The sequence below is a fragment of the Mytilus trossulus genome, chromosome 2, assembly GCF_036588685.1.
Source record: "Mytilus trossulus isolate FHL-02 chromosome 2, PNRI_Mtr1.1.1.hap1, whole genome shotgun sequence".
Lineage (NCBI taxonomy): Eukaryota > Metazoa > Mollusca > Bivalvia > Mytilida > Mytilidae > Mytilus > Mytilus trossulus.
In genome coordinates, this window is record NC_086374.1 from 95,398,039 (window position 1) to 95,424,274 (window position 26,236).

The 26,236-nt window shown below is 32.5% G+C and overlaps 1 protein-coding gene across 4 annotated transcripts in view; it reads right to left on the reverse strand.

Moving 5' to 3' along the window:
• Positions 1-2,548: 2,548 nt before the first annotated feature.
• Positions 2,549-26,236, reverse strand: part of LOC134708428 (uncharacterized) — a 145,756-nt gene continuing 122,068 nt past the window's right edge. For 3 of the 4 annotated variants that reach the window (XM_063568945.1, XM_063568944.1, XM_063568943.1), the window contains exons 9-10: positions 26,084-26,224; positions 21,286-21,725 (exon numbers count right to left, since the gene is read on the reverse strand). In XM_063568945.1, the coding sequence (XP_063425015.1) occupies positions 21,319-21,725; positions 26,084-26,224 (548 nt within the window). In that variant the 3' untranslated portion in view covers positions 21,286-21,318. Of the gene's footprint in view, positions 3,447-21,285; positions 21,726-26,083; positions 26,225-26,236 lie in introns of those variants that run through there. The other variant, XM_063568946.1, reaches the window with a different exon arrangement.

Here is a 26,236-nt window from a genome sequence, read left to right on the forward strand (position 1 = left end):
CTGAGGGGTCATGCCATTATACACTTATAAAATTGAAAGGGCTGATTATTGTTACATAAACAAATTTGCATTTTAATCAGAACAATTACTTACTAATTAATGACAGTACATACATACATTATTTAAAGGTAATTTTTCTTACATGTAATCGTTAATTCTTAATAGGAGTTACATTTCTTTAGAAAAAAGTTTTTTGCTTTATGATTTACAGTTTTACCAATCCAGACAAACAAAAAGGTTATATATATCTTAAATGTATAAAATTTGTGTCTGATCACTGAATCCTTTATAAAATTCATACTAGTATTTTATATTACCCAGTATTGCCCAGTATTACCCACTAAAACCCAGTAAAACCCGGGTTTTCCAGTATTTCCCACTGGGCTGGGCAATACTCATAAAACCCGGGTTTTTGCCAACCCTGATAGAAACCAATACATTTAATATTGAAATATGGGGAAAACTCATTACAAACAATAATATCTACTTAGTACAAAAAATATGGCAATGCCTCACAGAAATTGCATGTACATTTCATACGTACACAATAATGCTATATACAATTCAAAAACAAAGGAGTAGGTCCAATAAGAACCCTTTTTGGCCCCAAAATATAGCAGTTTTACAAAATTGTTAAAATGTAAACTTTTAGTTATTCATTGGACAGTAGAATGCCTCTGCTACATAAATGTGGGCTGATTTTGACAATACAATGCACATATCTCGGGTACTAGCACCATAAAGTCATGCTAAATTACCGAAATCTTCACAATTCTAGCATTTTAGTTAAATTTTAGACGGTTTTTCGTGTAAAACGAAAGTGGCCCCATTCAAGTTCATCCTTAATATTGAAATGTAAGTTGTATTTTATGATAATACATAACATATATAAAGGTTGAGGATGAACATGGATGCGGCCACTTTCATTTTTGACAAAAAACACCTGAAAAATATTTTAGCTTGAATCCGTGCATTTTATATGACTAAATCAGTTGAAACCTTTCACATAAACTAATTGATTCAAATAAAATAGACACTTTTAAGTGTTTAAAAAGTGGTCAAAATCTTTCGTCAGATGAACATGAAATTTGAGGCCAAAATCTGTCCTTACCAGTACCTACTCCTTTAACATTAGAACATTTTAATATACAATCTACTGTTATAAAATCCTGAAATATAGTTTTCGATGCTCTCTATACAATAAAGATAAATAAAATTACCAGTATCAAATCTTTGATTTTAAAATGAAGAACAACAATACAAGCAATGTCCCTTTGCTTTGGATGTTTATGAGTATGCATGTAGAAATAATTGCTGCATTATACAATAAAATTGAGAATGGAAATGGGGAATGTATCAAAGAGACAACAACCCGACAATAGAAAAAACAACAGCAGAAGGTCACCAACAGGTCTTCAATGTAACGAGAAATTCCCGCACCCGGAGGCGTCCTTATCAGCTTGCCTCTAAACAAATATATACTAGTTCAGTGATAATGAACGCCATACTAATTTCCAAAAGGTACACAAGAAACTAAAATTAAAATAATACAAGACATGCATACATATGATGAGTTTTAAATCTTATATAAAAGAAAATTATTATTTGAAAAATATTAATGTTCATGTAATGTACTTAAAATGAGAAATACTTTGGTTCAAAAATGTTTGTGATTTTTTAGCAATGTATAAAAATATGATATAGTTATTACAAATTCTTAAGATGCTGCATAAATATAATGATTTCAAATCTAAGACATAATTATGAAAAACTAGATTTAATAAAAAAAAATAGTTTATACATGTAATAGTTGGAAATGAATATCATTTCTTCCTTTTTGTAATTAAACAATTCATGAGTTGCTTTTTCTCCATGAAAATTTAAATTTATATTACATTTTGATATTTAATCAAGAGGGGGGATAGGACCTTAATCAGGACTCCGGGATCTGGTGTTTTAAAGCTTGGGATTTTGGGATTGACCCTTTCGGGCTCTGGAATTATTTTTTTTTCGAATTTAGAGACCTCAGGATTTCGTATTTTTAAGCCCAGGATTTCGGGATTTTGTGTTTTTAAGTCCGGGATTTCAGGATCAGGACCCCTCCTATCCCCCCCCCCCCCCCCAAATCAAGATGGTAAATTTTGACCTGAAATTGACAAATGTTTGCAAATGTAAAAAGTATTTCAAAATAGGCTACAGATTTGTAAAAAAATCTTCTCGTCATGCATGTTATTTAATATGTTTATATAAATAAATTTGGTGTTTTTACTGTCTTCTGATTGGTTAAAATTATTAGTTTTATTTTCAATGTTGTTAATTTTTATGGCAACACGCCCACTGTATTCATACGCCAACATGTGTGTACGTTGTTATTGTTAATATAAATAATATAAAAAAGTCTTTGAGCCTTATTTTGATAGAAATTTATTTATAATGAATGGCAATAATTTATTTTGATTTTATTGAACCATAAAACTAATTTTTGTGACTCTTCACATTCAACATAATCTGCTTCGCGGATTATTCAATGTGAAGAGTCAAAAATTCGTTTATGGTTCAATAAAATCAAAATAAATAATTGCCATTCATTAAATGCACAATATTTGTTTGTAAGTTAATATATGTATTATCTGGGGTTATCTTTTCTTTGATATTATATGTGGTTAACATGTCTATGATGTCCCTTAAATAAAGAATAAATATTAATATTATGAACTGACTTTTCTCTCTCCTTACATTTTATAAATGACATACTTCAATTCCTACTTGAAAATAAAAGATTTCTGAATTTTTATTATTGTAAATGTTTTATCAATAAGTTACAAAGTGCATTTGTTTATTATTAAATATTCAATAAAACATTAAAAAAATAGAAACATAATTTCATACAATAAGTTCATGTACTGGAATTTTCACCTTAATATACTTCTAAGTGGCTCAAATTCCTCAAAATATAATTAATCACTGTTTAAAGTCTTCTCAGATATTGCTAAAGAGAAACCTTTGACACAAATCATTACAATTTGATGAGAAATGTGTATGTGAGCTGGCTTACAATGACAGATGGAATGACATCACCATTCCTGTATCCCCTAGAAAGGCACATTAAACTTTTCGGTATCATTTTATTACTTTTATAATTGCAGACTTTAATTGATCAGTAAACACACTCTCATTATCACATTCCCAGGCACAGAACAGGATTCCAATGAGTCTTTCAAGAGTTGCTGAACTTCCAGTCTTGTTTCTCCATTTATACAAAATACGGTAACATAAGTCTGTTTGAGCGTCATGCTTTATTATTTCAAAATCAGATTGACTTAATCCAAGTTGTAATGCAACACTATTTGCCTTTGCAATATTTATAGCTTTACTGAGCATTGAAAGGTCTAATTCTTTCAATTGTTTTTCTTTGTATGCCTGCATGTCATTTCCAATCCATTCTTCTACAAAATAAATTTTAAAATTGTCAATGGTTTTCGACCAAAAAATAGATATCATTAATTTAATTTTATTGTCAATGTGTGCTGAATTATGCTGTGATAAATTCAGATTTCAAGTGGGATGGAATATAAAGTCAATCTTTTTGGGGGGATTTTGATGACCTTTTACATTTTAAGGAGGCTCGCGCACGCCTGGTAAACCATCTAATCTCAACCAAAATGTTGAGACGGAAAAAAGTATTCTGGCACTTCCTGTTGAGTCTTTCTGGTTCAAAATATCCAAAATAAACACATGGTAGGTAGACTTTTCGTCAATATACTGAAAATCGATGAGTTTTTTGTAAAATAGGAGAATGTCATGCCATAGATAATTGAATTAGGATTCGTTTCGTGTATAACACGGACCAATATGATTTAAAATGAGATCTGAATGACTTTTCTCCTGCAGGGAAATGTGGCCAGTGCAGATAGCTATTGACAAAATGACAGTGAAATCATCGAGAAACTACGTATATATCAGTAAATTAGTATTTTTCTAAAACCTTATAAACATAAAATTACAGTTTGCCCCTTTTCTTTACTAATATAATTTAATTAAGCTAAATATGTTATGAAGTAGATCATGTTGAGATTTTCTGGTATCGGTTGAGATATTCTGGAACAATGTTGAGATCTTCTGGTGATTGAAATTTTCAACTACATTGTGTAGCTTAGTATCAATTATACATACAAATGTACAACCGCCAAAATTCATAAACTTGCTGTATATTGTTTGACATTTCAACTGTCATTTTAATCTTATCTTTTTCAACCGTCATTTTATTCGTGTCTGTATAGTTATGACAGGCAGCTTCTAAAGAGACCTTTGGTTGTAATAAAGTGAATAGACAATAGTGAATAGCTGTGTTTTTTCTGGCGCTGGAGATTACTAGTCTAGCGCTGAAGATTAATAGTCTAGCGCTGGAGATTAATAGTCTAGCGTTTAAGAAGCAGTTTTGGACAGAAGCTATAAAGTCAATAATGTTGTGATTCATATCTCCAGCGCTAGAATTTATTCCTACATCGCTTAACTTGACATCGCAATAGCTAGCTTTTCGAAATCTACATTGCTATACTTTACATTTGCAGTGCTGACGGGTTAACATCATAGTCGGATTTAGGGAGGGCCCAGGGGGCCCGACCCCCCCCCCTTTTTGGGAATTTGGTTGCTTATAAAGGGAATCACTGAAGCGGGCCCCCTCTTAGGACAGTCAGTGGGCCCCCACTTATGAAAATTCCTGGATCCGCCACTGAACATCAGCACTAAACTTTATCTATACATAGCTACTTTTGCATAGGTACTATTTCTAGCAATTTCACAAAGTAAAATTTTTAATCTCTGTGTCATTTTGGTATCTTGTGAAGAGTAAATTGTCTCATTGGCAATCATACTTCATTTATACAAGGATTTGTATAGTTAGATCTAACTATACAAATCCTTGATTTATATATATATTTATAAAATTGAGAATGGAAATGGGGAATGTGTCAAAGAGACAACAACCCGACCAAAATAAAAAAACACAACAGCAGAAGGTCACCAACAGGTCTTCAATGTCCCGAGAAATTCCCGCACCCGGAGGCGTCTTTCAGCTGGCCCCTAAACAAATATATACTAGTACAGTGATAATGAACGCCATACTTATTTCCAAATTGTACACAAGAAACTAAAATTTAAATAATACAAGACTAACAAAGGCCAGAGGCTCCTGACTTGGGACAGGCGCAAAAATGCGGCGGGGTTATATTTATAGTATACAAGCTATTATCCCGCAGTTAAGATTTGTCACTCTTTAAGAACGCATGCACATCCATAAAAAAAACGGACGACTACCGGATGTACAACGGACACTTCATCCGTTGAATGTCCGTTAATTCAAAGTTTTGAACATGCTCGAAATTCTCCACCGGACAGAAGGGACATTGATGGATATCACGGATGTTGAACGGACATGAAACGAAAATTAACGGACGTCTTACGGACAAGAACGGATTGTAAAAAGTAATCCGTTTGCGCTATCCGTTAAGGTGTAACATGCAATAAAATATTTGTTATCGTTAAAAAGAAGGCAGTGTCTGCGCGTACCCGCATGCGGGTACGAATAGTCAAATTGCCGTTCTAGGCTGCGCGTACCCACATCCGGTTTTCTAATAAAAGACCATCGAATCGGGAATGAAACGTGAAATATGTAAGAAAATTATCGATAGTATAGGGATTTCGTGTAGAACGAGTGAAGAATATGAAAAAATAATATTTTCAAATTGTATTTAGAACTTAAATTTAAATGCACAATGATGGAAAATGAAACTGTACAGTCCCTGAAAAGAAAAAAAGTAAAATAAAACTAGCTGGAGTTTATAAAAATTTAAGAAGCAAGTTATAATATCAATTTAAACCAATTACAAAAGATTCATGTAACTAATTAAGATTTGGAACACATTTTACATATCAAATATGATTGTTTTGGCACGGATTTCAACCCGGCTGCACATTTCAAATGTTGCCAGCCCCCGTTCGAGTTTCATTAATCATTATTAATTGCTTCTTTAAATTTTAATTTTTATAAACTCATGCTTTAATTTTAGTAGTTTTATATATTTTAAAATTTTAGTTCCTGTTTAACATTTTACTAAAAGATTATTTTAAAATATCATATGGGTATATTTTTAATTTATAATAAAATATTCTTTAAATTTGCATTAAAATTTTATAATGAATTAATTTCTATCATGTTTTTCTTTTACAGGGACTGTACAGGTTCATTTTCCATCATTGTCCATTTAATTTTGCAATGATTATTATGTATCATTATTTAATAAATACAATTTGAAAATATTATTTTTCATACTTTTCACTCGTTCTACACGATATCCCAATTTTATCGATAATTTCTATAGATATTTCACGTTTTATACCCGATCCAATGGCATATATTATTAGAAAAACGGATGTGGGTACGCGCAGCCTAGAACGGCAATTTGACTATTCGTACCCGCATGCGGGTACGCGCAGACACTGCCTTTATTGCCTAAAAAGAAAAGAAAAAAGGTGTAACATGTGCTTTTATCTCCGGTCACACCTTACCCGATAGCGCGAACGGACGCCGCACGAATTCGTTCGTTCCGTGAAACGAGTGTTGTTATCCGTTAGACGTCCGTCCATATCTGTTTCATTCCGTTCAGTATCAACTTTATCAGTCGACGTCCGGTTGGTCCGGTGGAAAAAAATTAGCATGTTAACCAGATGCTCCGCAGGGCGTAGCTTTATACGACCGCAGAGGTTGAACCCTGAATGGTTGGGGCAAGTATGGACACAACATTCAAGCTGGATTCCGCTCTAAATTTGGATTGTGATTAAATAGTTGACACAGCATAGGTTTCTGACACAGAATGAATGTATTCAAATGAACTTAAAATTTTTGTTTTCTCTTAGAGCAATTCACTATGCTGTTGAATATTAATCCTCTCAAAAAAGAAATTTTCTTTTTATTTATGAAATTTCAAATGAGAAAAATTGAACCCAATTTTTTAATCACATCCCCCTTTCCCTTATTCCAAAACTAATTTCAATTAAAATATTCTAATGGAGTTTGCAACAATTACTACTCATTTAAATACATCATAAAATATTAAGATGTAAAAAAACTGCTTGTTATCACTGAATGGTAAAGATTATTTAAATTTATCAGTTGGTAGTAAAAAGTGAATATACATTGTATATTGTATATAACAAAGATTTAAGTTGATTCTGGACAAAGAAAGATAACTCCAATTAAATAAAATTCTTGCAGATATTTCTTGCTTACTATACTGGACAAAGAAAGATAACTCTTAATTAAAAATTTTTTTGCTATTTCACAATATTGTGAAATTAGATATTTCTTGCCATTGCACAATACTGTGCAATTGAAAAGACTTGCTATTGCACAATACTTAATATAATAATTTTAGATCCTGATTTGGACCAACTTGAAAACTGGGCCCATAATCAAAAATCTAAGTACATGTTTAGATTCAGCATATCAAAGAACCCCAAGAATTTAATTTTTGTTAAAATCAAACTTAGTTTAATTTTGGACCCTTTGCACTTTAATTTAGACCAATTTTAAAACTGGACCAAAAATTAAGAATCTACATACACAGTTAGATTTGGCATATCAAAGAACCCCAATTATTCAATTTTTGATGAAATCAAACAATGTTTAATTTTGGACCTCGATTTGGGCCAACTTGAAAACTGGGCCAATAATCAAAAATCTAAGTACATTTTTAGATTCAGCATATCAAAGAACTCCAAGGTTTCAATTTTTGTTAAAATCAAACTAAGTTTAATTTTGGACCCTTTGGACCTTAATGTAGACCAATTTGAAAACGGGACCAAAAATTAAGAATCTACATACACAGTTAGATTCGGCATATTAAAGAACCCCAATTATTCAATTTTGATGAAATCAAACAAAGTTTAATTTTGGACCCTTTGGGCCCCTTTTTCCTTAACTGTTGGGACCAAAACTCCCAAAATCAATACCAACCTTCCTTTTATAGTCATAAACCTTGTGTTTAAATTTCATAGATTTCTATTTACTTAATATACTAACGCTATGGTGCGAAAACCAAGAAAAATGCTTATTTGGGTCCCTTTTTGGCCCCTAATTCCTAAACTGTTGGGACCGAAACTCCCAAAATCAATACCAACCTTCCTTTTGTGGTCATAAACATTGTGTTTAAATTTCATTGATTTCTATTTACTTTAACTAAAGTTATTGTGCGAAAACCAAGAATAATGCTTATTTGGGCCCTTTTTTGGCCCCTAATTCCTAAACTGTTGAAACCAAAACTCCCAAAATCAATCCCAACCTTTCTTTTGTGGTCATAAACCTTGTGTCAAAATTTCATAGATTTCTATTAACTTAAACTAAAGTTATAGTGCGAAAACCAAGAAAATGCTTATTTGGACCCTTTTTGGCCCCTAATTCCTAAAATGTTGGGACCAAAACTCCCAAAATCAATACCAGTCTTCCTTTTATGGTCATAAACCTTGTGTTAAAATTTCATAGATTTCTATTCACTTTTACTAAAGTTAGAGTGCGAAAACTAAAAGTATTCGGACGACGACGACGACGACGACGACGACGCCAACGTGATAGCAATATACGACGAAATTTTTTTCAAAATTTGCGGTCGTATAAAAACCTTTAAACGGACGTTCAACGGATGAAGTGTCCAGTAGGCGTCTGGTTTTTTTTTTACAATACTCGTCCGTTTTGTGTTGTTTTATATATGTTACTTGTCCGTTAAACATCCGTTTGGAGGTCCGGTAGACAGGTTCACTAACGATCTTTACCGGACATATAAAGGATAAAACGGATGTGGGACGGACATGAACAGAAGGATAACAGAACGATAATTGATTATAAAACGGATACACACCAATTGAAAATCGCGTCAAGAAAAAACAATTATTGGTATGTTGGTTTTCTTTAGTATCATGCATATTTACGGCTTTTTATAGCTGACTACATATATGCGGTATGGGCTTTGATCATTAATGAAGGCCGTATGGTTACCTATAGTTGTTAATTTCTGTGTCATGTTGGTCTCTTTTGGAGAGTTATCTCATCAGCAATCATACCACATCTTCTTTTTTATATGATCTTCTAAATCATGATCAGGCAAAGTTATTGGCTTTTTATTCTGACATTTGTTTTCTAATTCTTTTCCACCCCTACAGTGTACCATTTCTCGGCATACTACACGTCCGTTTTATTTGTTCATTACATAACGGACTCCTAACGGATGAACATGGTTTAAATAAAAAAGTTTTGTCCATCCTTTTGGCGTCCGTTCGAGCTATCTGGTAAAGTGTGACCACAGTTTTAAGCAGAACTTGCATGCTAAGCATAGACACACACACATATGTTTATGTTGACCTGCCAGAGACCAAACTAACCATCTCCCACACTTTAGCTAAGTCGATACCTTCATACATTTCACCCAAAGTTAATACTCATTTAAAATAGATATGTGTAAATGAGATATTCATTAAACGGAGATCACCTCTACCTGTAATAATCAGAAGGAGAACTGTTCTAGGACAGAATGTAGAACTTATTACCACAGATCAACCTGGAACTGCTCCTGACAGTTCCACCCTAAAAAAGTTTTAGACAGTTCTACCTAGATCTTTGGTCAGTTCAATGACTAGGACAGTTCTACGACTATTCTACATCATTAAGCTAGATGCATAGAGGGAGGGTCGAAATCTCACAAAATATATTTAACCTAGCCGCATTTTTGCGCTTGTCTGAAGTCAGGAACCCATAGTTAGTCTTCGATATTTTTAAGCTATGACCATTATGCTTTTCGGTGTGTGTGTGTGTCTGTCCGTTCGTTCTTTCATCCGTCGATCCCGCTTCAGTTTAAAGTTTTAGGTCTATGACAATAAAGGTTTCATGAAGTTGAAGTCCAACCAATTTGAAACTTCGTACATATATATCTTTCTTATCTTAATGCCAACATTAGGTTTTTTACTCCAATTAAATGGTCCTCTGAACATAGGGAATGATAGTGCTCGCTTCAGATTAAAACCGTTTGTCACTGTAACGTTTGATAAAGTTAAAGTCCGATCATCTTAAAACTTTGAAAACATTTTCCTATCGATATGATCATTATAATTGTAATGTCAAATTAGAATTAGGATCCCAATTTGACTTTCCATTGAAGAAATAAGTTCTAGTGGTAGAGGAGCATCTGCGTACTTGTACATTCTTGAGGGTTTTTTTTTTTTGTTATTTTATTTATTATTTCGATTCGTTTATACTTGAATATGTTTTGGAGTTTTGTGTGACGTCAATTTTGTAAACATTTTTGTTTAGGGTCAAGCTGAACCCCGCCTCAGGGTTTTGGATTTTCGCGCTGTGTTGAAAGCCTATTAGTGGGCTTTAGACTGTTTTCTGGTTTTTGATCGGGTTGTTGTCTTTTTTACATCTTCCCGGTTCCATTTTACATTGTATGTAAACGAAACAGTAACTAATCAAAACAACAGTACCTGTAGAGGGGACCATTAAGTATTCAACAATGAAAAGGTGTTATGTACACATCAACCTCCAATTTCTAAAGTGTCCCTAAATTTGATAACATGCGTAATTACATTGAACACAAATAATCACATTACCGCCATCATGACTAATTAAAAAAAAGATGTGATATAATTGCCAATGAAACAACTCTCCGCAAGACACCAAAATGACACAGAAATTAACACTATAGGTCACAGTACGGCATTCAACAATGAGCAAAGCTCATACCATATAGTCGGCTATAACAGGCCCGAAATGCCAATGTAAACAATTCAAACGAGAAATCAAACGGCTTAATTTATGTCAAAAAATGAACGATAAACAAACTATGTAACACAGAAACAAACGACAACTACTGAATTACAGACTCCTGACTTCGGACAGACACAGCTGTTCAGCAAAGGTTATCAAAAGGTTTGACAAATATTTCAATATAAGAAGTAAGGTCCATGAGATTTTCATGTTGTCAGGATAACATCCTAACCATTTTCATTTATATTTCTTCACAGATATTTTGTTGATATGGGTATTTTCAAAGGAAAGCGCAAAAAAGGCTTAAAGCTTGCTTCTGATAAGAAAAGAAAAATTTACAATGTACGACAAAAAAGAAGACGCATTGAACAAGGAAACTTTGTAAAAAAGCATCCATCCGCAAATTACCCGCTGCATACAAATATTAATTCATCTACGTTTACATATGACATTTGGTCAAATGATTGCATGGACACACTATTTACTAGTAATATTCCTTCAACTACATGTAATAAGAACAATTGTTTAGAGGAAGATGAAATCTTGTCAAGCTTTGACTGTTCATTTGAATCGTTGGACATCACAGACGAGGATATAGAAGGACATTCTCGTTACGATGATATTTCATCATTATTGCCAGTTGTATTGGAACAAATGGAAAAAGTTGGAAAGGGTGATATTTTGTTAAAATTTTTAAACCTTATGAATGAGGGTCATTTCCCAACCAACAATATCGCCTTTTCGTTGTTTTGCGATGTAGTCGAATGGTTTTCCAAGGACGATTCTCGGCATATGAGATATTCTGACAGTACACTTCAGTTTTTTTGGATTGGTCGCAAATTGTTTGGAGGCAGATTTCTTCGTTTTATGTCTGGTATGAAAAATGAAACAGATCAGCTGACAAATGCTACAACTCATTTCGACCCACTTAAATCTCGTATAAATTTTGCATGTCCATCTGAAAGCATTCTTCGGGATTTAAATCCATTTGGAAATGATTTGCCTGTAACATTTGAATCTGGTATTATGGAGAAAATGATTGAATATAAAGCTATTCGTAATGAGGATTCAAAGACGTATGTTCTTATGTTTGATGGGAAAAAAATCAAAAGAGGCGCCGATGTCGATCTGTTGGGGTTTGAAAAAGGCATGACGTTACAACATAGACAAGAAGTGAGAGACCAAGATATAGAAGCTTTACGTTCACTTGAAATATGTATTAACCAAATACAAGAAACAACAAATGATGTGTCCTTGACACCTGAAGATATGAAAGCTAATGTCTTAAATCAGCTAAAGGCTACAAACATTATATTGTCAAGACGGTGTCTTCCTCCTATTCCCACTTTTTAAAAATACTATTCCTTCTATTCCCACTTGCAAATAACAATAGATGTTTTGATAAATAATTTGTTTTTATAACAATCAAGGTTAATTAGAATTTCACAGATTTACCTGTATTTTTTTTTAAAGCATTACATATTTGGTAATTTTTTTAGGTATAATACCTTGGTTTTTTTGGACTTTGTTTCTTGTTTCATCATAGCAATACTTAAAAATGATGAAAAATTATGATAAAAAGATTGGAGTCATATTTATTTTTAATTTTTTGAATTTGTACTTAAAAATGAAGAAAAATCATAATAAATTGATAGATTGGAGTCAGATTTACTTTTCAATTTTTGAATTTGTACTTAAAAATAAAGAAAAATTATAATAAATTGATAGATTGGAGTCAGATTTATTTTTCAATTTTTGAATTTGTACTTAAAAATGAAGATCTACAGTTGAATTTTTATTATAAAAGTAATAAAATAATTTACTTATATATTTTTTAAATTTCATTCATATTTATTTTGTTAAAAAAAACCAGAATTCATACAGATGCAAAAATAACTTATTACCTGTTATAATAGAGAAAAAAAAAACACTGGTCAATTAACAGTTGATTAAAAAATGTTTGTACAGTATAATCCCTTGTTTGCACAAGTTTTCCTCCTATTCCCACATGAAATTTTACCTTTTCTTACCAGATTTATAAAAAGTGGGAATAGAGGGAATGAACCGTCAAGACATCTACACGAGCTGAGAAACCTAAAATGTAAAAAAAGAATACGCACTGAGCAAACTGATGGAAAAGTCGATGGAGTTGATTGGAGAAAATCAAAATTTGCATTTTCTATTGACTTGTGCAAAACAAACATCTGGAAGATAGAAAACGTTATTGAACAAATAACAAATTTTCAAAAATGCCTTTGCAAAACTGGTGCTTTCGTTAACGGTGTCGGTCATTTATATGCTAAATCGAACATCATCAATCTTGAAAATCAACAAAACTTGAGAATTCTAAAATCACCCGAAAAGCTGCCAAGTAGTGTGAACGTTTCTGATTTAGCCACTGTCAAGCAAAGGTCAGAGAAATGGTTCAAAGAGAGGTCAAAAATGAAAGTGACTGGTAGTACAATCTTTAGAGCTCTGGGCTGTGATGGTTTGAAGTTTCAAAAAGAACATTTCGACTCTGTTGTAAATGGTATATCACCCCCCGAAGTTTCGCCAACGCAAGCTGCAGCCATGAAGCATGGTACTGACAGTGAGATTCACCAAATTGCAACAATGTGTAGTATAATAATGCCATTTTTCTTTCCAAAACTAGTTTTTTATGAGGAAGGATCTTACATCACGAATAATGTACTGGTTTCCCCAGATGGAAGTCTTCGACTAAGTGAAAATGAAAATGTTAAAAGTTTTGCCTTTGAGGGAAAGGCTCCGACTGGCAATACTTTCAAACTAGCTTTACACAATGTTGTTCCAGAAAGGTACATTGCACAAACACTTTTTGAGCAGAAGGCATTAGATGCAACAGATGGAACTCTATACATGTCTTGGACATCAACTTCAAGTACCCTTTTCAAAGTTTTATCAAATGAAGAAGCTATAAATACAATATTACGGGAACTTACAGAAATCTACTTTTGCGACAAACTAAAACGACCAACACGCTCATCACTCGCAGCAAAGCAAATAAAACAGTACATGCAAGAAATAAGCAGAACTGGTTGTGTGTTTCTTGGAGAATTTCCAACTGTTCAAGGAAAGCTAGATAATGATGAAACTACCAACGGTACATCTGCACACATAGATCCTATACCTAGCGATGATTATAGAGACAAACTTACTTACGATGAAGTGCATCGGCACATACTTCAAGGCAAAGACACAATCTTAAGTTCTTACGAGATTTTGAGAATCATTGCTTCACAAGTAGTAGTTTACTTGTTGGCCGACCTTGATCGCTTGTGGAAGGAAGAAGAGCCGCATGCCATTCCTATAGCATACTTTTTTCGGGGATACAGCTTATCCATGGATGTTTTTCGTAGCATTACAGAAGAGTGTAAAGATAAATGCTTAGAAAAGGGCATTGACGTAATTGCATCAGCTGCAGACGGTGAATTCCTACCCTTAATAGTTAGGGGCCGAAAAGGAAACCCTTTAACACAACATCAACTATTTAAGGATGTGTGGACGGAAGTATCAAAGCTGTCAAAACATCAGATTCTTCAAAAGCTCAAAGATGCCACAAAGGAATATGTTTTCGACATGAGCACATTGCCAAACGAACCCAATTGCGCAATGAAACCTATCGCATTGCAAAGTAAAAACAAAACCCTTTCCAGAATATGCACCCCCATGAAAGGATGGCAACGCGAACAAAAACCACAAAATAACAAAATGCGAAGCTCCTGCTAGAGGAGGAAGATAAAGACTAGGTAACAGGTAACAGTAACTACAGAGGAAAATTGTGAAATCGAACAAATGCTAGAATCAGAAGCTAGACAAACTGAGTTAGAAGAAGAGCAACAAATAGAAAGCAACATCTTCCAAATGAATCATATCAGCATCGATTGTGTTGAAGAGGAGAATCCAGATGTTGAAGTTTCAACAAGTGGTATCCAGGAAAATAAGCCTGAATCATTGGGTTCAATTCTGTCTTTATGTCCCGATGCAATCAACGAATTTCTAGAATCTCTGCGTGCATCAAACGAAACGAAATGGGGACGAGTTATTATATCTGATTTAATTCAGATTCTTGAAAACAGCGATTCACTTAAACAGTTTACTGTGAAGGAACTTATTATTTTAACAAATGTTATCAATGCTAATAATACAGGACTAGGAAAATTGAAACAGGAAAGAAAAATGGTAAACTAATTTCACAACTAATGAACCCACCTGTGAACGAAGATCTGCCTACGAAAAAACGAAAAAAGACGGTTCCAAGCTTACAGATATTATCAAGCAGAGTAATTACAAAAAGAACGTATCCAAAGAAAGTTATGAACATAGCATTCTGCAATTTTCTATGGGAGAACCGAGTTCATGAATGGAAGAAAAATGCAGGAGTAGATGACAAAGTACCAATATTTGGAGTAGATGATGAATTCGATCCTTATTATGTTCCAGACACTGTCGAGTCAACAGGTAACTTCGAACTTGGGGTATACGACAAAACTCATCTTGGAAGCAACTTAAGGAAAGCGTTATGTCTCGATAAAATAGAAGGAATTTCCAAACATGCATGGGAGAGAGTTTCACATTCATATCCATCAATTTTGAACTCAGTTTTATTAGATGTATCTGAAGAAGGTAAAATTCTAGACCAAATGAAGGAAAAAATTACGAGAAGTTTGTTTACCATCGAAATTGAAGAACAAATGAAAAGAAATCTGGACGACAAGGAAGCGACTTTTTGTCGAATTATTCGTGAGAGTTTATATGTAGCCGATGATGAACCCGGTATACCAGCAGAAGAAAGATGTAAAAAACGAATACACCTAATAAACTGGCTAAAACAGGACGTTGACTTTGGAGATTTTCCTCCATACGGTGCTCGGATAAAGGGGTTGTCGCATATACTCTACGAAGGACTTCGAAGCAGCAATGAAGCAAAGTTGTTCCTTTATGCACTGTCTAAGAAAGGAACATACTGTGTCCGAGCGCCAAATACTCTTTGTTCTGAATCTTTTTTCAGCACTATGCAAGAGATGGATCCCTGGGGACAGGGTGTGCTTACTAAAGAAGGAGTGGAAAAACATATTTCTGATTTCACAAGCATCACTGCAATGAAGATGAAAAATGATAAGTAGGTACAATTTTCAATTAAATATGTTTTTTTTTTGTTCATTTTAAATTGATAAAGGCACAAATTATCCCTGGGTATGAAAAGCATGGGTGCTTACATATATGTTTAACCTCGTCGTATTCTTTGCATTTCTGCCTCGTGTTGCAGGATCGTAGTCAATGAATTGGTGCCTGTCTTGCATTTTTGGTTTCCTTTTACATAAGCGGCCGTCATTTTTCTCTATGCATTTGATTGCCACTTTTAATTCAGTTTTTTAGGCTTCATTTAAATAAAGTATGGATTTTGTCATTTATTGGAGGCTGCCTAAGCACCTGTTCTGAATTGAGAAGTTGAGTTTTATTTTTTTCTGGATAGAAGGTGATTTGCAATTATACCACATCCAAAAACTTTAACACCTTACCTCATTTTATTACAGACCTCTGAGACTACACATCATTACATGTACTAAAAGATGGTTCTTTAAAGAGAATTATCATACATTTTACAATTATTCATTACTTCTTATTTGACCTTTCTTCCACAGACCATTTTATATAAGAACTAAAAAAGATGCAGCATATCCGTCTGTTTCAACTGAGAATGACATAAGTGTAGACAACCCAAATATGGAAGATGACGACCCTTTAAGTTGCTTCTGTAGAACAAATGGTTGGATTCGTTGTATAATTCCAAAGTAAGTTGTTTGTCTTTTTTTTATTATTTTAACTCAAATGCAACATTGTCCCCTTTTGTTTTAAAGTGTTGACTCACAAACCATAATAAGGAAACATTGATCGGTTTGATTTTTTAAAAATTCAATGAGATAACTTCTTTTATTGAATAAACCAGAAGCAGCAAATAAAAGTAAATGCAGGATATTACAAGCCCTATTTGTTTTCTTTTCTGAAAATGTAAAACAAAGATGTCTTATCAAATTCAAAATTATTGTCTGCCCTTGATTTGATAGGGTATGATCTTTTATGGAACTGTTAACTAAACTTTATCTTTTTTTTATAGTTTAGTTCTTAAATTTCAAATTTTATGTATCTATGTCGTATATTAAATAAGTCTTGGTAAGATATTGTTAAAGCCTAAAAGTATTTTGAAACATGTCCAGAAGAGATTATCTGTAAAAGATCACACCGGCCAGATCTACCCAAATAAGAAAATTTGTGCCAAAATACGCACCTGTTGGATTATCATAAAAGATTATATAAAATAATTTCGCCAAAACATGGAAAAAATTGCAATGCCTAATGAATGGATTTCAAGAGATAATTGGTACATTTTTATTGAATTTGAAGAGGAAAGATATCTATGTTCGTTAGTCAAATAAAAAATGTAATACTAGAAACTATAATTCTCTTGCGATGTCATTGTTATCATCATTCTACAATAAAATCTATTTCCATTTCAGAGACCATTTTTTTGACACTAAAGCAAGAACAAGAGGAACAAGAAAAGTCAAACCATTCAAGTTCACCAATCTAAATGATCCAGCTAAAGGAGATTTACCCATAAGAACACAATATTCGTATCGCATAAATGAGACAAAGATCCTTCCTTCAAAACGCTTAGGATTGAATGGTGTTTAGGTTTTGTGTTTTATTCTGAATCTCAAGTATCAATAAAATTTGTACATTTGTGATATTTTATGACATAATGCCTCGTCCTCATTTCAATGCTCGAATGGATGGTATAGGTGTTTTCATTTATCTTTGATAGTTTAACTTGTTTAAAGAATATGAATTTTCTTTTAAAAATTATCAAAATAAGAAGCAAGAATTAAGTCAAAGAGATCGTAAGCAAGCAATATAATAGATATACATTGTAGGAAGATGTGGTGTGAGTGCCAATGAGACAACTCTCCATCCAAATAACAATTTAAAAATTAAACCATTATAGGTTAAAGTACGGCCTTCAACACGGAGCCTTGGCTCACACCGAACAACAAGCTATAAAGGGCCCCAAAATTACTAGTGTAAAACCATTCAAACGGGAAAACCAACGGTCTAATCTATATAAACAAAACGAGAAACGAGAAACACGTATATATTACATAAACAAACGACAACTACTGTACATCAGATTCCTGACTTAGGACAGGTGCAAACATTTGCAGCGGGATTAAACGTTTTAATGGGCCCAAACCTTCTCCCTTTTTCTGAAACAATAGCATAACATCACAACATATAAAAACATACGATAAAATATCAATTAGCAGACTTAACTCAATCAAAAAACGTATGATTACACAAAGAACGAATAAATTTGATTTGCGATATCTGAATACACATGCACAGTTAATTAAATATTAGAGACAAACAGTCATGACCAAAAGGCTATCAAACAAATTCAAACACACTGAGAAATATTTAACCAATCAATGTTCACTTTAGAAAAAAACCGTTTTTTTATAATCTTGAAGTTTATACAAATGTTGTAAGAATAAGTGAAAAATTGAAGATATTACAAATAATCAAAGCTGGTATACAGCCAAGATCCATATAAATAAAAAATGACAAAAAAGCATTATAAACAGTATCAACAGGTCGAATTAACAAGAAAATACGATTTGAGAGTACTCGCAGTTACTAAGTTCGTTTTTTTTTCCATTTTGCAACTACCATATATTGAATATTTAAAAGCGGTATATGAAAAAATTTATATGTTTGATGATAAAAAAAATAACTTGTAGATATTTTCATGCTAATGATTTTTCTATTAAAACTATTGTTTATATAATGATGATTTTGGCCAATTTTAGTTCAAATGGGTTCAGTCGTTTCAAATGAGTAGATTTTGAAAAATGTCGACGGACGAAAAACGGCGACGGAATCCAAATGATGAGATTGTTTGCTATCACTAGCTCATTGAATACCAAAACTATACTGTGTTTTAGAAAAGCATTGACATACTGTTAAGTGTTGATATTCGGTGCAGATGCTTGTATTTTTCAGATTGACTTTAGACGATTTTACTGAAATTGATTGACAAGAAGTTCTGATTAGTTCCAGTTGTTTCTTTTCTTTCTATTCATCTAAATAGGCATCTATTAATATTTCATTTAATAATCATACATACAGTGTGTCTTTCTATGATTTGATTTACGCTATTGTGTCAGATAAGGTTGAAGATTGGTATCTTTTAAAAACTTTAAACCCGCTGTATTTGTTTGCAATTGTCCTACATGAGAATAATCATGTTTTAAGTAGTTGTCTTTTTTTATGTGGTACATAAATGTTTCTAGTTTTTTTATAAAGATTATTTCGTTGGAATGATTTTACACTAGAAACTTTTGGAACCCTTTTTGTAGGTTGGTGTTCAATGTTGAAGACCGTCCTTCGATCTATAATTGTTTACTTTTACAAATTGTGATCTGTATTGAGAGTGGTCTCCTTGGCGCGCATACCACATCTTCTAATCTTAAGATTTTTTGTGAATTAAAGATTGATTTTTTATATAAGCCGAAAAATCTTTTACTGACGATAAAGGAGTAGGTCCGGTAAGGACTCATTTTGGCCTCAAATTTCAGTTTCATCTGACGAAAGATTTTGACCACTTTTTAAACACTAAAGTGTCTATTTCACTTGATTCAATTGGTTTATGTGAAAGATTTTAACTGATTAGGTCATTAAAAACATTTCGATTGAAGCTCAAATATGAAAAATCTCTCAAATATGCCAAAAAACGTCACTTTTCAGATGGTTTTTGTCAAAATTGAAAGTGGCCGCATACGTGTTCATCCACAACCTTTATATATGTTATGTATTATCATAAAATACAACTTACATTGCAATATTAAGTATGAACACAAATGGGGCCACTTTCGTTTTACATGGAAACCGTCTAAAATTTAACTAAAATGATAGAATTTTGAAGATTTCAGTAATTTAGTACGACTTAATGGTGCTACAACCTGATATATGTGCATTGTATTGTCAAAAACAGCCCATATTTATGTAGCAGAAGCATTCAACTGTCCAATAAATGACTAAAAGTTTACATTTTAACAATTTTGTAAAACTGTTATATTTTTGGGCCAAAAAGGGGCCTTACCGGACCTACTCCTTTGTAGAGTGGTATTACCACAAAACATCATGCAGCAATATGGGCTATGTAGATATTTCAGTTTGCGTGTAAAAAAAAAACTGAAAGAAAAGAAAACAAAACAGAACAAAAACATCATGTATTCGCTCGTAAATAATGTAATGTAAGTAAATAAAACAATACATAAAATACCCAAAAAAAACAGTCTCAGTTAAGAAGTATGTAAATACATTTCAAAAATAACAAAAACAAAAATATCTATAAAATAGAATAGGACAACAAATGTAAAATAGTAATACAGTAAGAAAATCAAAAGAGATGGAATGTAAAAACAATAACAAATGTAAAATAAAATTGGAAGATGAAAAAAATCTAAAATATTATAACAAATGATAAACAAACAAAGAAAACAAATGCATCTAACACTAGCAAAAAATGGCCGGGGTGCAGTAAAAGCCGTTATCAATATGAGATAAACTATAAAAGGAGTTTTAAAATATTACAATAAAATTTGATAACGAATTTTCACTTGTTCAAAAGATATGCTATACTTCTAACAGGTTTAAAATCTGTAAACTGAGTTTGGTACAAATGAAAACAATACTGATACAATATTTTTGTAAAAATAGTATGCAAAGACTTGAAAATGAAGTAAAATGAAAGTTTTTGAAATTCAAGTTATACATTTTTCCTAGAAAAAATTGTGAATCCAGATTGAAATCTATTATTATGGTTCATTATACAGTATGGGCGTCCTCGACCGACTATATAAGCCGGTTTTGCATTTTGTGCAACCCGGCCATAAACTGACAAAACGATCAAACTAAATAAAGCTTACACTAACTGGACAAAATGTATATTTCCAATGACTAACTTCCTTCATCAAGCAAGAAATCAAGCAAAATTGCTTATTAATCTCTTTGATATACTAGTATAAATGTCATTCTTTAAATTTATTTATTTATTCAAAACACGGGCATACATTTGTAGTCACCATCATGCACCACTAGCATAGTTGTATTATAAAGACCTATAAAGGTTAGTACCATGAAAAGCGTCCTTGAGGTAATCAGTAGAAAAATACATTTTGTCTCACTAAACATACTATCAGAAATCAAGATCCTACCTAGTAAGTGTAAATTTCATTTTTTACTTGGTATTTTTATGTTACGTGAGAAATACTAAATCTATGTACTTTCTTTGTGTTTGGTTGACATGTGTCTAATAAGAGAGGACTCGTATTTGTACTCTTTTCCACATACAGTACACAGACGTGTTTGTTGTACAGTTGTGTTTAATTTGTTCATGTCTATACAAATTTCTCTGATGTGTATATTCAGATGTGCATTTTGAACACTTGAAGTTTTTTTCTTGTGTTTCCACAGCCTAGTCTGTGTTCCTGGTAAGTCCTAACCCAAATAAATGTTTTACAACAATTATCACACTTTAATTGATAACCAAGCTCGATGTGTAATCTTCTACTATGAGCGTTTAGCTGTACTTTTGTTTTAAATTTCAAAAAACAATACTGACACTCGTGTCTGGTTTCCCCCATATGTTGTGTGTTTTCGTGGTGAATTCTGGACTCCCTTCTCGTAAAGATTTTATCACAAAAATTGCACGCGACTCCAGTGGTTTGTCCTAAATGTGTAATAGTAATATGTGATTTCAGCCTGGTCTTTGTGGAAAAAGATTTGCCACAAGTATCACAATCAAACCGTTCCCTGTTCATTTTGGGTTTATCTAAAATAAATATTAACTACTAAATCTTAAAAAATGAATCGGGATTGACAATAAGCATCATGGTAGAATGATTAAGTTATTGCAAAGACGGTTGTTTGGTAAAACGAGGTGGACATCCACGAATAATTAACCTATGTTTCGCCCTTTAAGGTGGTATGGGAGTCTAAAATAAAAATGATAGAATTTGTTCAGACTTTGCCAAAACGTAGTATCTATTGATATGTGTTGAAAAATATAATAAAAATGATAGGTCACCGTGCATTTTCTCAAGCTACAGGACGTGACAAAATGACACATTTTGTATGGATTATACAGGAAAAAAATACCATTTTGGGATTAGAAACTAAACAAAATGATAGAATTGTAAAATACTTAAGAAAAATATAGCTTTCAGACAATGCTTTAAGAATTTCAAAAGAAAAGATAAGGTCACTGTACGTTTTTCCCAGCTAAAATACAAAATAGGAAAATTCCATGTAGACTGCTTCAGAAAGTACACTGTTTAGAGCTACCTCCCTTTTAAATGCCAATTTAATTTTTTTTTTTTAAAACAACCAAAAATAATCAACAATTGCAAAAATATTAATAATTATAAGTTAAAGTCTTATAAACTAGTTCTTTTAAATGAAAATTCACATTAAATATCTGCATTCCTGCATCAAATTTTGCTGACTTGATAGAAAGTCTGGACCTTTGGTTCTCTGTTTTTTACGATCCAATTGGAGGAAGACACCCATACAACCTTAAAATCGTATTGAGTTACTCTTAAATTTCCCAGCTATTTGTTCCCTTTTTAAAAAAATGGGGGCGGATATTGATAATACCCTCGGCACACTAGACTAAGATCACACAACGCTCACTGCGATCTAAAATAAATTCAAATCGTATTGAGGTCGTGGTATAAGTGGCATAAAATGTCACGGAAAATTCGTTATTTTCATGGTTTTTTTTCTGCTACAACGTCCTCATTACGCTTCTATAGAACGATCCTGCTATGATTATACCATGTTCTCTTCTCACCACATTTTGCGCATAAGATCTTGTGGACAGGCCCCCCTTTTTTCAACCAAAAATCGGTATTTTTTTCGTTTTGTATGGATTTCAATAATTTTATAGTTTTTCTGTATCATTGGAACAAAAACATACTAGTAGAAGAAGTAGTAATATATATATATATATAGGTAGAGACAGAGGTCCTCAGACGCTATCCTGATCCAGTAAAAATGTTGGACCGACCAATCCAACCTGAATCACAACATATTGCTGGTCAATGTAGATCAATAACGATGTTTTAATGAAAGATAGTGGAAATGACACAATGAAATGTGTCATTCATGGTTGGGCCTGTTGGAAAAAAGAGACATGAGGTCCAAAATACATACATACAAAACCTAGAGAGCTTTTATATCTTTATGTGAAAATGACAATGAGCACGACTATAGAGCTGGAAATCGTCGTAGTACCAGTAACTGTCTGATACCCCAAAAAAAACTACCAATTACGGCCCGACTTATACGAGGGTCAAGACAAAATCCTCAGATTTTTAAGCTGAAAAGGACCCCCGACTTATAGTCGGATCGACTTATAAGCGAGTATCTACGGTAATATGATCGTAGTCAGGTCTTAAGAAGAGCGTGATGAGGACACCGGGCTTGATCGTACTAGAATCGACTTTGTAAAGGATACGGTCTTGAACTGCTAAGCATAACAGTAGAATAGTCGTAGTGGTTGGGTCCCATTAATACGGTATAGTCTAGACTAAGTGGTTGTATTAAGGTAGTAGTAACATCTACGTTAGATCGTATAGCGCAGTAAATGTATCTGCGACTTGAATCACGCTCAAGATACGATGGCACAGCGATCTTTGTGGACTACGACCTTAACGTGTTCCTAGACATGATTTCGCAACGACATATCACGATTGAACATGTTGGATACTCTCAATACGATCTTCAAGACCTCAAGACCGTACCACGACAATACTGCGATCTACACAATCGTAGTACAATCGTCAAAAGCATTATTTTTTATAGAGATCGTAGTGCGATCATGGCCTAGTGTGTCAAGGCCTGGGGTAAACTATAAATGTTGCTGAATAATACCAAATATTAAGGATGTGCCCTGAATACAACAAACAATCTAAGTTATAATCATTTCAATACAACACGTGTTATCACGCTGAGTTGGACTGCATAAAGCAGTTTCAAAATCGTTATTTTTTTTGTTATAAGTAATATAATGACAAAAATGACGACATATTTTATTAACAAATAGATTAATATCACCACCATTAAGAAGTCATCCTGTATGAAAAATTAAACCTAGAAAAGGGGGTCTGTTCGATTGAATAGTTTTTAACTATTTTATTTCTTTATAAATGTAAGCATTTTCGACATTAAATAAAGTCTTTTAGGAATCGAAATCATCTAAAACATAATAATTAATGAATATTATAAAATAAACTTATTTATACTTGTAAAGCATGCATTTTTCTATCGGCAATTCTTGAAATTGTATCAGTATTTAGATTTTAACTTACCACAGACAGAAATTATATATCAGGTTAACCGCAAAAAGGTAAACTCAAATAGTACCGCTCACTGATAAAGTTTCGTTGTTCATTTTGGGAAATAACTTTATTTTAACAACAGAAATTACATTTAATTATTTAAATTAAACTTAAGCATAGCTATTTTAGAAGCTTTTGTCTTTATATAGTAATATTGCATGCGTTTAGGATTGCTAGTCGTAGTTAATTTGAACTTTGAAACCTCAGTGCCAATATTTTAACAATAATATATTTTATGACACAAAGTTACCAGAAAGTCTCAACATTGTGACAGAAAGACTCAACCAGTACCTTTATATCTCAACCATTTAGAATTTTTCATTTTTCTGCTTAGAATAGGCTTGACAAAAAATATTTTTGCAATTTACAGACGTGGTTATCGTAAAGCATAAAAAAGCAACACAAATAATTGACATATTTTCTTGCTAGATCATTAATATCATAGCAGTTTTATCGGATTCAAAGAAAGTAAACATGATAATCCGTAGGAGAAAAGTGATTGTGACTTTAATTTCAGGTATTTTTAATCCAACAGAGACATATTAGCTACAATTTTCATTTATCTATGGCATGACATTCTCCTATTTTACAAAAAAGTCATTGATTTTCAGTAAATTGACGAAAAGTCGACCCACCCTGTGTTTATTTTGGATATTTTGAACCAGAAAGACTCAACAGGAAGTGCCAGAATACTTTTTTCCGTCTCAACATTTTGGTTGAGATTAGATGGTTTACCAGGCGTGTCGCGGGTATAAAAATGCAGAAAAAAACTAAACACACGTTTTTTTATTACAAATTTAAATAATTACTATATTAGTTGTTACTTTATCATATGATACAAAATTCATTAAAAAAAATCAATTTGTTTTGGCCCCAGATGACTTTTGAAATGTAAACATCATTGAAAAAGCTCCAAATTATCTCCCTTTGGTGCAAAAATGTCATTTTTTAGCATTAAAATTGGAATATCTTTTTTAACTCATCAGTGATCTATATTTTTTATTATTATTTTCAAAAAACACTTTACTTAACTAAACGCTTGTAAAATTTGAGCGATTTCTGTAATTAATTCTTTTTTTATTCCAATATTACCACTTTTTCTCCTATTAGTTCAACAGAAAAAAAATACCTTTACAAAAATGTATGCTTCTTTCGAAGGCAAATTTTGAGTGTAAATGAACGGTGTCCCAATTGTTTTATGTTATTTTTCTATTAAATATAAGTTAAAGTTCATTTATAGAAAAATATAGCGAAATCCTATATTAAAAGGAAAAAATCGATTTAGACCTGTGATCCACCTAAAACCATACTTGATATATAAATTTCATTTGCAGACATAATGATTACTGTAACCCAAGTTATTTTTGCAGATACTTTACTTCAGGTTTACCCTTTTCTTGCCCAATTTGCGGCAATTTAATTTTGTCACTAAATACTTACAAATTTATTGTAAGGCAGCATACATATTTTTGAAAACCACTTAATCAAATATCTTGAAAATACAGGTTTTCCTCATTCCAGGAAAATTAATTGGTAACAAGGAAAATAAATTAATCCACAGTATGCAATTTCTGTTTTTTTTAACATACCAGGAAAATTCAGAAATTATTGCAAAAAATGTGAGAGTTGTAAACGCAATAAAAAAAACTGGCATTTTGAAATAATTCATATGAATTAAACAGAACTTTACTAAAAATGGTAAAAAATAAAATTGCATTTAAGTCTAAAATGACAAAATCTCAAGACTAAAAGCCACAATAGTTTCTAAATTTACAGTAATAAATCTTACCAATAGTTATATCTTTGACTGGTTGTGTTTTCCCAGGGTTTGAATAAGGCACTATTTTCTCTCCTGGAACCATATCAAGAATCTCTGAAGAAGCATTTTCCATTTGTGACTGACTATCTTTATTGACATCCAAGATTGATTCTATAACATGTA